The sequence below is a fragment of the Pelophylax lessonae genome (genome assembly GCF_965119305.1).
Source record: "Pelophylax lessonae genome assembly, chromosome: 6".
In the NCBI taxonomy this organism is placed as follows: domain Eukaryota; kingdom Metazoa; phylum Chordata; class Amphibia; order Anura; family Ranidae; genus Pelophylax; species Pelophylax lessonae.
The window spans coordinates 12,548,026-12,563,516 of NC_138773.1; the positions used below are offsets into that span (position 1 = coordinate 12,548,026).

At 44.3% G+C, this 15,491-nt stretch overlaps 1 protein-coding gene across 1 annotated transcript in view; it reads right to left on the reverse strand.

Moving 5' to 3' along the window:
* Positions 1–1,965: 1,965 nt before the first annotated feature.
* The window catches only part of LOC309559227 (uncharacterized protein), a 44,354-nt gene continuing 30,828 nt past the window's right edge, over positions 1,966–15,491 (reverse strand). The window contains exons 3-4 of the mRNA XM_082262447.1: positions 14,471–14,544; positions 1,966–2,374 (exon numbers count right to left, since the gene is read on the reverse strand). Coding sequence (XP_082118573.1) covers positions 2,097–2,374; positions 14,471–14,544 — 352 coding nt within the window. The 3' untranslated portion in view covers positions 1,966–2,096. The remainder of the gene's footprint in view (positions 2,375–14,470; positions 14,545–15,491) is intronic.

Consider the following 15,491-nt stretch of genomic DNA (forward strand, 5'->3'; position numbering starts at 1 on the left):
GAGCTGTCAATAAAATCCAGGAAGGAGGGTGTTGAGGCGGGGCCGAGCCACAAAGTGTGTGTCTATGGATGAACACAGCCTGGCTTTGGAGCATGCCTGCATGGGTGCCCCCATAGCGAGGTGTAGGCAGGTAGCACAGGGAATATAGGTGAAAAGGTAAGACTAAAGAGGGATCTATTTGGACCCTGCTCTAAAGGGGGATCTATGGGGGACCCGGGCCTGGCCTGCTCTAAAGATGGATCTATGAGGGACCCTGACCTGCTCTAAAGGGGGATCAATGAGGGACCCTGACCTACTCTAAAGGGGGATCTATGAGGGACCCTGGCCTGCTCTAAAGGGGGATCTATGAGGGACCCTGACCTGCTCTAAAGGGGGATATATGAGGGACCTTGGCCTGACCTGCTCTAATGGGGTCATATTGGCTACATATATATATATATATATATATATATATATATATATATATATATATTGTGAGGGGTTAGCTCGGTAGCGGGGTTCGTTACACAGAGAGAGACAGCCGAGGAGTGGCTGAAAACAACAATCTATGGTTTATTCTTCCAATTTTCTTCAAACAAGTGCAAGCATCCAAAACAACATAACTCAAAACAAACATGAAATAAACCCTGGCCACTTGGGGCATCTACCTTCACACACAGGAACCTACCTATGGTGTCTGTCCCAACCTACTGCTGGGCAGACACTGCTGGTCATACAGCAGAAAACCAATAGTTTTCTTTTCACACAGAAAAAATCCAACACTTCACCTTCAGAAGTCTCTCAGCTCACTGCTCTCCTTAACGCACAAAGCTCCAGGAGGAATTCAATCAGTAGTCATCCTCTGGATAACTTATAGAGGCCTTAATTGCCTCATCCTGAATAGCTGAAGCTTTTTCAACGTCCTTACACCTTTCTGGCTACCTCCGCAGCCGACACCCTATAGTAATTGGTGAATTGTCTAACCAAGGCAGAAATGTATCTCCCGTCTGTGACAACACCCACAGATTTACCTGACTTCCTGTCACAATATATATATATATATATATGTATGTGTATATTCTTTGCAGGGAGAGCCTGGAGTACCTGGTGGTGCAGGAAAACCTGGTAGCACAGGGAATATAGGTGAAAAGGTAAGACTAAAGAGGGATCTATGGGGACCCTGCTCTAAAGGGGGATCTATGGGGGACCCTGGCCTGCTCTAAAGAGGGATCTATGAGGGACCCTGGCCTGCTCTAAAGGGGGATCTATGAGGGACCCTGGCCTGCTCTAAAGAGGGATCTATGAGGGACCCTGGCCTGCTCTAAAGGGGGATCTATGAGGGACCCTGGCCTGCTCTAAAGGGGGATCTATGAGGGACCCTGGCCTGCTCTAAAGGGGGATCTATGAGGGACCCTGACCTGCTCTAAAGAGGGATCTATGAGGGACCCTGGCCTGCTCTAAAGGGGGATCTATGAGGGACCCTGGCCTGCTCTAAAGAGGGATCTATGAGGGACCCTGGCCTGCTCTAAAGAGGGATCTATGAGGGACCTTGGCCTGGCCTGCTCTAATGGGGGTCATATTGGCTACACACATATATATATATATATATATATATATATATATATATATATATATATATATATACTCTTTGCAGGGAGAGCCTGGAGTACCTGGTGGTGCAGGAAAACCTGGTAGCACAGGGAATATAGGTGAAAAGGTAAGACTAAAGAGGGATCTATGGGGACCCTTCTCTAAAGGGGGAACTATGGGGGCGAAAAGGGGTGTAGCATGGGTGACCTTAAAATGATGCCCCCCTCTGAAAAAAGTTCTGCGGATGCCCTTGGGGCAGTGTAGTACGTGTTTCACATTTTTTTTGTACAAACTTTATTTGAAGTATACAAAACATACACTTCATTCATGGGGTTGTACAGCAGAACATAAAATAAACATTTTACACTAACTTACAATAAAATCGACCAACTACCATTATAACATTTAATATAAGAAGTTTAGTGAAATATGTTGATACTACAAACTATGTACCATGTTGATAGAAGATACCAGAAGCTTGTAAAACAAAGTGGTGAGTTATTTAATAGAGAATAATTATCTTAATGCTACATACTGGTATGCAAGTAAGAAAAGAGAAATGTTTTATGTTTGGCCCGTTCTTTTTTTGGGTTGATCGGCTTCTGCATTTTGAAATCAACATCTTCCAGAACTTTGTGCATCAGGGTCAGGAATTGAAGGTGTCTTCCCCGGGTCTCAGTGTGGTCCTCGGCTGTGTAGTTCTCCACGGCAATGATCTCCTCCGCCCCCATCCCTTCAAACAGGTCACGGAATTTGGTGAAGTTGCCACTTGTCTTGTGGGTGAGGACAATGATTGGGAATATTCCTGCAAACAGAGAAGACTATTAGCATCAGTGTGAGCAACCACAAATAGTTTAAAGTTGAATTGATCATGTTAGGTGAGGCATGCTAAGCATAGGCATGCGCAGGGGGTGTGGCAGGTGTGCCTTGGCACACCCTAATCACTATGTGCAGTGCAGATTCCCCCTACTGCCCGGGCTTCCCCCCCTTGTTGGCCCCCCTGCCCGTAGTGCTGCTGGCTTCCCTCCTCACCTCTCCCCCTGGGATGTTTAAGGATAGAGAGCATACCGGTACCTTCCTTTTCAAAATGAAAATAGTAAATGCACTCACTCACTGTGTTCATTCATAACTGAAACATAGTAAATGGTGTTTACTATGCTTCCATTTGTGAGTGAACAGGAAGCCGCTCAGCACAGAGCACTTCCCATTCATTCACTGTCCAGTGCAGCTGAGACTGCAGAGAAAGGCACGTGGGTATGAGCTTTGGAGTGCACACCCTAATGCAATAGGCTGAGCACAGCTACGATGCTAAGTAATGTGTAAGACCTACAGACATCATAGTACTCAGTACTCCCCCCAGTGGCGGGACAAGTTTATCTAGAGCCCAGGGTGAACATGCCAAACTGAGCACCCCACAAGATGTATAAGCATTATCTGTCAGCAACTCCCCAAGAAAAAAAAAATTGAGCACTAATCTGTATTCTTACCCTCCAAGTATAAATTTTCCCCATCCCAGCTGAAATCTTTGATCCCCCTTATTCCCCCTACCAGTTCAAATCCTTTCTCTCCCCTCCACTCTAAAACCTATCTCCCAGCGCAAATACCCACAATCCCCCCTCCTAGCACAAATCCCCCCCCCCCCAATTTATTTTTCCTAGCACGAATACCCCCCCCACACACACATAATCATCCCTACTAGCAAAAATCCCCCCCCCCCCCCCCAAAAAAAAATAAAATAAAATCCCCTTGTAGCACAAATTCCCTTCCCCCTCTACCATACCATATATCCTATGCAGATGAAATTGTGTACAGAAATATAATTATACTGAACTAATTATCTAGCCACCTGGACAGAAATAATATATATATATTTGTTCCACGCTCTCCCGATCCACATTCCAAATTCGTTCTTCCGGCGTCTCACCTCATTACAGAGAATGTTTATCTGTGCTAATAAGCATCCTGGAATTATTTCCAATATCTGCAACGCAGTAGGGAATATGGTGGTATGGGTATCCCAAACTTCCTCAATTATTATTACGCTACACATCTGACCAGGATGATAGACTGGCACTGCCACGGCTCATCTAAAGCCTGGGTGAATATAGAGAGAAACTGGTCTAGATGCGACACTCCCCTGGTCTAAATACTCTATGATCCCCTTGGATATCAGGTCTCACCCCCTGATTGGCACAACCCTGAATATCTTCCCCAAAATTATGGTTCAGTTTAATCTCTCCTCCTCTCCGAGCCCGCTTACGTCCCTCTATAACAACCCTGACTTCCTACCAGGTATGGCCAACAAAACCTTCCTCACACCAGATAAAAAGAAAACGACCAGACCCGTACTTGCACTTAATTGCTTTCACAACCGTAAATTACTGGGATATGAGGAGCTGAAAAACAGATGCTCCTCCGCAAAACCCCTGACCTCCTGGAACTACATGCAGGTGCACGGCTTCCTCCATAATAACAAACACAAATCCCAGTTCACTAGGGATCTTTCGGATTTCGAGAAATGCCGGGGACTCCGATGAGGAAGGTCACCTCGCTGGCGTATAAATGGCTATGGATACCTCCCCAAACTCAACCGGATCCCTACCAAAAGACTTGGGAAAAAGATCGGGGTTTACAATTTTCTGCTGATCAATGGAGGAAGTCGTGCATTTTTTCGCATAAATGCTCCCTCAGCACTAAAATGCAGGAAACTGCCTTCAAAATTCGCACACAGTGGTACAGGACTCCGGTCAGATTAAAACAATGGTACCCCGGGCTCACTGCCTCCTGCTGGAGAAATGCGGGAGAGCACACGGTACATTTCTTCACATCTGGTGGTCTTGCCCTAAACTAGTTCCATTTTGGACTTCTGTAGCCCATTGGATCGGACAGATCACCGGGGCAAAATTACTATTTGGCGCCCCTACCTTCCTATTACATATAAATCATATGACCTACAAAAACTACAAACAATCCCTCGCTCGCCACCTCTTGAATACAGCCAAAAGTTTAATGAAATGAAATTCTCTTGAAACCCCTCAAGTTAGGGACTGGATTGTGAGAGTAGATCAAATTTACGAGATGGAAAAAACTATTGCTTTAAAAATGGAACGTCACGAGCCCTTCCGTAAACTATGGGCTAATTGGACACTTTTTTCTGTGTCTCAGGAGTATGATACCTTTAAATCCACTACATAAAATAGCTCACCAACTTTAAAACTGCACCATACCTTGACACTAACTAACTACTGACACTGAGTGCCTTAAAGGGCACAAGAACTACAAAAATGGAAACGGAATCCCTTACCTACCCCCCTTCCCCTTATGTCTCCCCCCCCCCTCCCCCAACTCACTTTACTCCCTCTTCTTTCTCTCTTTTCCTTTTTCTTTTCTCTACTTGTCAGCCAGACTTGTATAAAGTACTCGAAATTTCTACTTGAGTAAAAGTACAAGTGCTCGATAAAAAAGTGACTTGAGTAGAAGTGGAAGTGCTCGCAGAAAAAGTTACTTAAGTAGAAGTACTAAAGTATTCAACATTTTTTTTACTTAAGTATTGCAAGTAGTTTTTTTCATAAAATTTGCTACTTAAGTACTAAAAGTAAAAAGTACCAGTAGTTTTGAAAAAAAAAATCTACTCAAGTACTGAAAGTAAAAGTACAAGTACTGTGTTATGTAGTTATTAAAGAAAGAAGTCAAAAGTTTGAACATCATATTGTTTTTTATTATTTCAAATGATTTATTCAAACGATTAACCTGTGTTTGTTAGTAGTTTCTTGATGCACTTTAAGCGCTGTAGCACCATTTATTTGTTTGTTTCATATTTTCTTTTTATTGGAAAGATTTGGTATAGCAGCTTTTATTATACACAGCCTTTATTTTCGTATGCGCTGATTTACAAATGACATTATACACATTTTTTTGAGCTTTATGCAACCTGCCATCTACTGTTCTGGCAGTGGTAATTTTTATAATAGTAACGAGTAACTATGCAGCACAAAAAAAAAATATATCGGAGTAGAAGTATCGAAATCATCGAAAAAATGTAGTGAAGTAGAAGTAGGAGAAAAAAAATGTGGTATCTAAAGTACAGATACCACATTTCGGTACTTAAGTACAGTAATTAAGTAGTTCTACTTAGTTACTATACATCTCTGCTTGTCACCATATCCCCTTCTATCTTATGGTGATTACTGTTCTATCTACCAATTGATACATTCATTATCAATGATAGTTTCTTGAAGAAGTTACGCATTCACACATCCTTATGCGGCTCGACTCGATTACACCCCTTATTGACTGCAATTTGAAATGCTCTGTCGGACCTATATTGTATACCATAAGCCTTATACTACTTAACTATATTATGGCTATGTTTGAAGAAATGTGTGATACTCTTTGTGATATGTTATTGCTTTTGACAAATTACTTTGTTATATTGTCACTGTTTTCATTACTTCAATAAAGCACCTTTTATGTGAAAAAAAAAAAAAAAAGAAACAATAGGTGAATGGGAATGCAGACCCAGACAATGTTATCATAAACATGTTAATTAATTCAGAACTGCAACAAGGCTAAAACAAAATGCATTACACATTATCCTAAGTATAAACACAGAACCAGAGATGTATAGTAACTAAGTAGAACTACTTCACTACTGTACTTAAGTACCGAAAGGCGGTATCTGTACTTTCCTAGAGTAGAATTTTTTTCTCCTACTTCCACTTTTACTTCACTACATTTTTTTCAATGATTTCAATACTTCTACTCCGATATTTTTTTTTTTGTGCTGCATAGTTACTCGTTACTATTATAAAAATTACCACTGCCAGAACAGTAGATGGCAGGTTTCATGAAGCTCAAAACATGTGTATTGTCAGCGCATACGAAAATAAAAGCTACTGTATGTATAAATAAAAGCTGCATTTGAAATAATAAAAAACAATATGATGTTCAAACTTTTGACTTCTTTCTTTAATAACTACATAACACAGTGCTTGTACTTTTACTTTCAGTACTTGAGTAGCAATTTTTTTTCAAAGCTACTGGTACTTTTACTTTCAGTACTTGAGTAGCAAAAATGTTTAAAAAACTACTTGCAATACTTAAGTACAAAAAATGTTGAATACTTTTAGTACTTCTACTCAAGTCACTTTTTGATTGAGCACTTACACTTCTACTCAAGTCACTTTTTGATTGAGCACTTACACTTCTACTCAAGTCACTTTTTGATCTAGCACTTGTACTTTTACTCAAGTATGGGTTTCGAGTACTTTATACAACTCTGCACAGAACCCACAGTAGACAATAGGTGAGTTAATCAGCATAATCAACAATGTGTGGAAGACAGGTGGTTGAGCTGATATTAGCATCTGCTATGAGTCTGACTGTGTGCAGCAGTCTCTTGTTGGCAATAGGCAGCTAGGCCTTTAATATGGATCCTAGGCCTAGAGTCACAGAGTATTCATATATTCCTTGAGATATATTGTTGATAAATATTACTGTCCCATTTGAGTAATCCAAACCATATTCCCAGTGTCCATTAAGTCCATCATTTTCTTGGCCATCCTGTGCCCCTAATAGACACAGGGTGACTTACACATAAGAGGGGCCTAGGGGGCTGAGAAAGAGATTTCCCAACCTCTCTAAGGTAAGCTGGGTTCCACCGCCACCGCCCCCCCCCCCCCCCCAACCAAAGTGACTCCCGTTGCTGTTGCTTCTTATTATAATCGTTGAATGAGGTTTGGAAGAAAGACGGTCAAAGCAAAATCCAGTGAGTGTGAAAGTGAAGGTTGCAGGAAGGGGAAGATTTTAGCAAAAGCAACCACCTGCTGCTAATGGGATACACACCATTACACATAACTATTTTGTCTAGTACTAATCTCTAATGACAGTTATTGCTGAATTAAAAAGTTGAAACCACTGTTACATCCCTGTCTGGCGTGACAGCATGTATTATAAAAGTTTCTTAAAAGTCAGACTTGTTACAGCAGACCCTGTGAGTAGTAAGGCCCCTTTCACACGGGCGCACCGCCCGACGGAGTCCGTTCTGCTCAACGGGGGATCGATCCGCCGATCCCCACTAAGCAGGCGAATGACAGCTCCGTCTCCTCTCTGTGTGCGAAGATGGAGCTGTCAGATCCCCGCTGTCCTCTTTGGGAGATCGGATGAGAACGGATGGCCTATCCGTTCTCATCCGATCCTATCCGATCCTCCATACGGATGGAAAATAGGGTTTCCATCCCTCCGGATTTCACAGACAGAATCGAATCGGATGTCTCCGCTGACACCCGCTGCCCCATAGGGATGCAAGGAGCATCTGATCCACCCTGCCTGAAAAACTGACAGGGGGATCGGATCGCCTGTGTGAAAGGGGCCTTAGTGTTATGTATGTAACTGCACAGTTAACTAATCCCAATGTTAAACACTGTCTATTAGGGATGATTGAATGGTTCGGGTCGACCATCGGTTCGACCCGAACATTGGCTGTTCAAAATTCAGCCGAATTTCAAACTTTTTGCAGTAAAAGTTCGGAATTCGGCCACCAGAACCGCCCAAAATGCAATGGGACAGGAACTGGGCTTTAAAAGCCAGTGATTGGACCAGAAACATCAGTAAAAGCCAATTGAGGGGGCAGGAGTCTGCTAGGAATGTGAATGGAGTGACTACGGGGTCCAGAGGCCAATCAGTAGTGAATACGCCCCCCAGTATATAACATAGCCCCGTCTAACCTCTAGCACTGTAATACAGAGGCTGTGGAAGAGAGTGGAAGCAGTTCTGTTACTCCTGCTGCTCCAGTGTCATTTAGCAATTATTAGTGTGAGGAAAGGGATATGCAGTGTAGTTAGGGTACTATATACCACTATAGTTAGATTCAAAAATCTAGTTTCTGTAGGGAAAGTTTTAAGTGTCAGGGTGACCGTAATGTAGTTTAGGGTGAACTGACTCTGACTGCTATGCCAGGGTGACCTAACTCATCCATGTCAGGGTGACCGTAATGTAGATATATATATGGAATCAAAAAACACCATTTTGAATCCCTAAAACCCAATAAATGCCCCTAAAAAGTGCCTAGGGTTCTGGGTCATGCCCCAGGGACTATTAATCACACAAAAAAAAAAGTTCTTATAAATTGTCGTTTTAGATAGAGAGCCAATTATTGAAAAAATTATTGAAAAAAAAAAATGAGATTTCTTTGGATTTAGTGTCTGGGGGGTCTTGAAAGTGTACATGTGAAGTTTCAGCTCTGTAGCATGTCCAGAACCAGAAAAAAAAAGATCATTTTTCTTTGAATTTCAATAGCGCAGGGATGGGGTCACGCTCCTTTCACACCTGGGCGTTTTTGTTTCAGGCATTTATTGGGCGTTTTTTGGGTGTCTTTGGAGGCAGGCATTACATCTGAACTTCTGTATAGGGGTATATATATTTATATATATATATATATATATATATATATATATATATATATATATATATATGTGTGTGTGTGTGTGTGTGTGTGTATATATATATATGTGTGTGTGTGTGTGTGTATATATATATATGTGTGGGTATATATATAAATATATGTATATATATATATATATATAATCAATAAACACCATTTTGAAGCCCTAAAACCCAATAAATGCCCCTAAAAAGTGCCTAGGGTTCTGGGTCATGCCCCAGGGACTATTAATCACACAAAAAAAAGTTCTTAAAAATTGTCATTTTTGATAGAGAGACAATTATTGAAAAAATTATTGAGAAAAAAAAAATGAGATATCTTTGGATTTAGTGTCTGGTGTGTGTGTGTGGGGGGGGTCTAAAAAGTGTACCTGTGAAGTTTCAGCTCTGTAGCATGTCCAGAACCAGAAAAAAAAGATACATTTTCTTAGAATTTCAGTAGCGCAGGGATGTGGTTCCGCTCCTTTCACACTTGGGCGTTTTTGTTTCAGGCGTTTATTGGGCGTTTTTTGGGCGTCTTTGGAGGCAGGCATGACATCTGAACTTCTGTATAGGGGTATATACACACACACACATATATATATACATACACATACACACATATAGGTGTGAAAGGAGGGTAACACCATCCCTGCGCTACTGAAATTCTAAGAAAAATTATCTTTTTTTTCTGGTTCTGGACATGCTACAGAGCTGAAACTTCACAGGTACACCTTTTAGACCCCCCCCCCCCCCCCCGACACTAAATCCAAAGAAATCTCATTTTTTTTTTCAATAATTCTTTCAATAATTAATTGAATATAACAACAAAATATAGCTGTGACAGAACCCACTGTCACTTTGTGTTTTGGAGGGGACTGTGCGCAAGCCTCCTACCGACAGACTATGGGCCAGAAGATACTGGAGTTTGGCGCTGCAGCCTTTTGACTTTACCATCCACTACTGCAATGTAACGGATCTTTGTACCCCAGGTGGGCACATCCGCCGGATCTGTGTCTCCTGTCCTCCAAACGCACCCACAGCCTGCAGAGAAGCCATATCCAGCCCGTAACCCCTCAATCACCAGACAATCCACACAGGTGTTGAGGGTTAGCCATGGAGAGCTTAAACTGTTTATTACATTCCAAGACAACAGTTTTACATACAGTTAGGGAAACTCCCCTTAGCCTTTCCACAGAAGGGGGGGAAGGGAACAGGGACCAACCAATGAGAACTGAACATTTGTACATTTGAAACATGCAGTCTTAATACACACCCCCTGCGGAGAGATGTCTCCAACTCAGATCATTGTCTGCCATGAATCCACACACTTAGACACAGAAACAGGAGAGGGGGGGGGGATGGGTTGTAACATTACATTACATTAACTCAATGCCATGAGTCAGTTGTTCAGAGAATGAATAAAGGGAAAATAAAATGCAATGTCCCAAACTCATAAGAAAATGACACAAAGGGGTTTACAATCCAGGGACAGGGTGATCCGTCACCCATAGTGACGGCTAGTACCGTCACATCTCTTCCCCCCAAAGGTAGACTAATCCAGGTACTAGACCTCCAACTGGTCTGTGCCTGAATTAGTCGGGTAACAAATCCCAAAGAGTCAATGTCTGTTTGCCTGGATAATTCGTCGGCGTTGCCGTTTTGCTTCCCAGGGCAGTAGTGGATGGTAAAGTCAAAAGGCTGCAGCGCCAAACTCCAGTATCTTCTGGCCCATAGTCTGTCGGTAGGAGGCTTGCGCACAGTCCCCTCCAAAACACAAAGTGACAGTGGGTTCTGTCACATTTCTCCCCTTTTAAAAACAGACTAACGAGGTTCCTGACCCTCAAATGGTCTGGACCTGTGTTAGTCACAAACTTCCACCCCAGGCAACCAGGAAAACTAAAAGAACGACTCTGGCGCTGGGGAGCAACACCGCACATAGGGTCTCCCATGAATAAAAACAGCCGCTGCAGAGTGGGAACAGCTGTCTGCACTCCTCTGATCCAGGGCAGGGTTGCAGATATTGGGGGGAGCTGAATAATTCTCTGCCCTGATGCCAGCGCTTCCGCTGGTAGGGAATGTAGGCTGGTAGGGCTATGCATTTGGGGAGAAAAAGGTACTTGCTTTTCTCCTGGTGTAGTTACGAGCCGCTGAGAAGGTATCTTGCAGAGACTGTCTCCCGGATTCTTCATCTCTGGTTCTGATGCTGGGCAGAGACCATCAGCACTCTGTCCTGTAGCCAGCGCTTCTGCCGGAGGGATAAACACTGGGGTAGTGTCCAATTGTTGGGGAGGGAGAATTGCTTCCTCTACTCCCGGTGGGGATATCTGCTGTTGGGAAAACAGCTCACGCAGATCCTCTCTCAGACTCTCCGGATCCAACTCTTTTTCTGATGCTGGGCAGATGCCAGGGGCACTCTGCCCTGTAGCCAGCGCTTCTGCTGGGGGGATAAACACTGGGGTAGTGCCCAAGTGCTGGGGAAACGGCTCACTGAGGTCACCCCTCGGACTCCCTGGATCTACCTCTGAGGGTGGGCAGAGGCCAGCGGCACTCTGCCCCGTAGCCAGCGCTTCTGCTGGGGGGATAACCACTGGGGTAGTGTCCAAGTGCTGGGGAAACGGCTCACTGAGGTCACCCCTCGGACTCCCTGGATCTACCTCTGAGGGTGGGCAGAGGCCAGCGGCACTCTGCCCCGTAGCCAGCGCTTCTGCTGGAGGGATAAACACTGGGGTAGTGTCCAGTTGTTGGGGAGGGAGAATTGCTTCCTCTACTCCCGGTGGGGGTATCTGCTGTTGGGAAAACAGCTCACGCAGATCCTCTCTCAGACTCTCCGGATCCAACTCTTTTTCTGATGCTGGGCAGATGCCAGGGGCACTCTGCCCTGTAGCCAATGCTTCTGCTGGGGCACCAGATGAGATACTCTGGACTTGCTGCTGATCACCATTTCCCAGCCTTCCAGCGCCTGTCTCAACTCCCCCTTCTGAGACCTTCATGCTATCAGCTTGTCTCGCTGCCTGGTGGACCTCCGGTGCGTTCCAGCATTCTAGCGCTCGCAGTGCCCTCTGTATCATCGCTGCTTCTTCCATTGCAGTTAGTACGGGAAAACGCAGGGTCACCCCTGGCCCCATTTGCTTCTCATCTTCGTGGCTGTCTGCTATTTCTCTCGGACAGTCCCAGGCAATGGGAGCCATGCCAGGCTGCTGATCACCGTCAAACAGCCGCTTGTAGGCAATCTCGAGCTCCCATTCCTGCTCAACCAGGAACTCCAATTCCTCCAGGTCACACGCCTCGTCGGGGAGGTCCAGCACCTCATCTCGGAAATCCAGAATGTGTTCCAGCCGCCACTCCTCATCGCTCCCAAAGTCTGGGTCTCCGTACATTTTTTGATGGAGCAGCCCCACGCCGCCATAGCCAACGCCTTCTGTTGGGCTGCCATCTGCTGTACCTGGCCACAGTTGAGCCGCGAACCACCGGAGGGCTCTGTAGCTGGCGTCCAGCCTCATTTCCTCCTGGACCAATCTTCCGAGCTCCGTCTTCCCTTCATCTCGCGGTCGTTCCCTCAGGAACACCTCTCGCGCACGGTACTGCTTCCGGTACATCTCTGTGGAGGAGGGAAGGATCTTCCCCTGATGGTGCCGCTCGTGGCTTAGCGCCTCATGCCAGAGTTGCCGGCGGATCACATCCTCCCAGCCGAGCCTGGTGTGCTCTGTCGCTGGTCCCCGATGGTGCTTCCGCATGCCTTGCAGCCTCCTCCCGAACTCCGCTCTCATGCTGGCTGGTCCCCGTATCACTCCTCGGCAGCTGCCCAGATCTTGAATCCTGGTGGTGGTTTGGATGTCCTGGACTGCAGGAGACATCCCAGCGCTGCCAACCAATGTAACGGATCTTTGTACCCCAGGTGGGCACATCCGCCGGATCTGTGTCTCCTGTCCTCCAAACGCACCCACAGCCTGCAGAGAAGCCATATCCAGCCCGTAACCCCTCAATCACCAGACAATCCACACAGGTGTTGAGGGTTAGCCATGCAGTGCTTAAACTGTTTATTACATTCCAAGACAACAGTTTTACATACAGTTAGGGAAACTCCCCTTAGCCTTTCCACAGAAGGGGGGGAAGGGAACAGGGACCAACCAATGAGAACTGAACATTTGTACATTTGAAACATGCAGTCTTAATACACACCCCCTGCGGAGAGATGTCTCCAACTCAGATCATTGTCTGCCATGAATCCACACACTTAGACACAGAAACAGGAGAGGGGGGGGGGGGGGATGGGTTGTAACATTACATTACATTAACTCAATGCCATGAGTCAGTTGTTCAGAGGATGAATAAAGGGAAGATAAAATGCAATGTCCCAAACTCATAAGAAAATGACACAAAGGGGTTTACAATCCAGGGACAGGGTGATCCGTCACCCATAGTGACGGCTAGTACCGTCACATCTCTTCCCCCCCAAAGGTAGACTAATCCAGGTACTAGACCTCCAACTGGTCTGTGTCTGAATTAGTCGGGTAACAAATCCCAAAGAGTCAATGTCTGTTTGCCTGGATAATTCGTCGGCGTTGCCGTTTTGCTTCCCAGGGCAGTAGTGGATGGTAAAGTCAAAAGGCTGCAGCGCCAAACTCCAGTATCTTCTGGCCCATAGTCTGTCGGTAGGAGGCTTGCGCACAGTCCCCTCCAAAACACAAAGTTACAGTGGGTTCTGTCACAATAGCCTGGTCATGAGGGTGGTTAAGGCTCCGTTCACACCTGAGCGTATCATTTTCAGGCATTTTTTGGCTTTTTTCAGGCTTTTTTTGCAGATGTTTGGAGGAAGGCATTGACATTTAACAAAAAAACGCCTGTAATAAGCCAAAAAAGAAGCTCATGTACTTTTCTATGCTCCATTCACACCTGAGCATATCTTTTTTCATTCGTTTGTTTGGGCTTTTTTCAGGTGTTTTTTTTTTTTTTTGGGCTTTTTTCTTTTTTTTTCTCGGGCTTTTTGCAGGCGTTTTTTCTGGCTTTTTGCAGACATTTTTTGCAGGTGTTTGGAGGCAAGCATTGACATCTAACAAGAACGCTCAGGTGTAAACAGGGTCTAAAGCTTCAGGCGTTTTTTTTCTTCTGGAGACAAAACGCTCAGGTGTGAGCAGGGCCTAAACCTTCCAGGGCTGAAGTGGTTAGTCTCAGTCTTCCTCTAAACCAGGGATCCTCAAACTTCAGCCATCAAGCTGTTGCAGAACTTCACATCCCAGGAGGCATTGTAAAACTCTGATATTCACAGACAATGCTAGGCATGATGGGAATTGTAGTTCCTGGGCAACTGGAGGGCCGTAGTTTGAAGACCCCTGATCGAAAAGGAGGACAAGTCCAATCAATACTAATAACAGCTTTGGACATACCAGTTACCACATTACCATTACAGTAGCTGTAATCTGATGTGTTTCAGGATTGAGTCTCTGCGGATGGGAAATGTTGGGTTATAGACATTCTGTACCTGTTAAATTGCGGCAGTTGGTAAGGAAAGTCTGTATCTCTTGGGCTTCTGCTGGGGGGAGATCCCTCCTCACACTGTAAAAAGCACAGATATGATAAATCCCATGGACAGAACTGATACAATGTATACAAACAAGTTCAACTAATTCAATTTAGGTTGTTAAAGTGGACCTAGCATCAGATTTTTCCATGTTAGATGCGGCATGCCAGAAATTTATTATTTTTTTTTTCTAGTATTCAAGCACCACCTCCTGGTAAAAGCAGGTATCACCTCTCCTCTGGAAAATCATAAATGGCAGTATTAACCACTTAAGCCCCCGGAAGATTTTACCCCCTTCCTGACCAGGGGGTATTTTGCAATTCGGCACTGTGTGATTTTAACGGACAATTGCGCGGTCGTGCGACGCTGTACCTTTAACGAATTTGACGTCCTTTTTTTCCCACAAACAGAGCTTTCTTTTGGTGGTATTTGATCACCTGTGCGATTTTTTGATCATGCGCTATAAACAAGAAAAGAGCGTCAATTTTGCAAAAATAACAATATTTTTCACATTTTTTTATATGAAATTCCCCCCAAAAAAATGTAAAAATCAACATTTTTTAACATTTTAGTCCAATTTGTTTTCTGCTACATATGTTTGGTAAAAAAATTGCAAAAAGTGTATTTTGATTGGTTTGCGCAAAAGTTATTGCGTTTACTAACTAAGGGAAAGATTTTTGTCATTTTTGTTGTTTTTTTTTTTTTTTTAACGAGCAATGGCGGTGATTTGCAATTTTTTTTTGCGGGACTGCGACATTGCAGCGGACAGATTGGACCCTTGACTGACATTTTTGACACTTTTGGGGGTACCAGTGACATTACTACAGTAATCAGTGCTATACATATGCACTGTTACTGTAAAAATGACACTGGCAGTGAAGAGGTTAACTTTTTTTGAGAGGGAGGGGTTAAGTGTGTTCCTAGGGGCGTGCTTCTAACTGTGATTGGCTGTGGCTTGAGGTGTAAGAACAGAGATCAACGG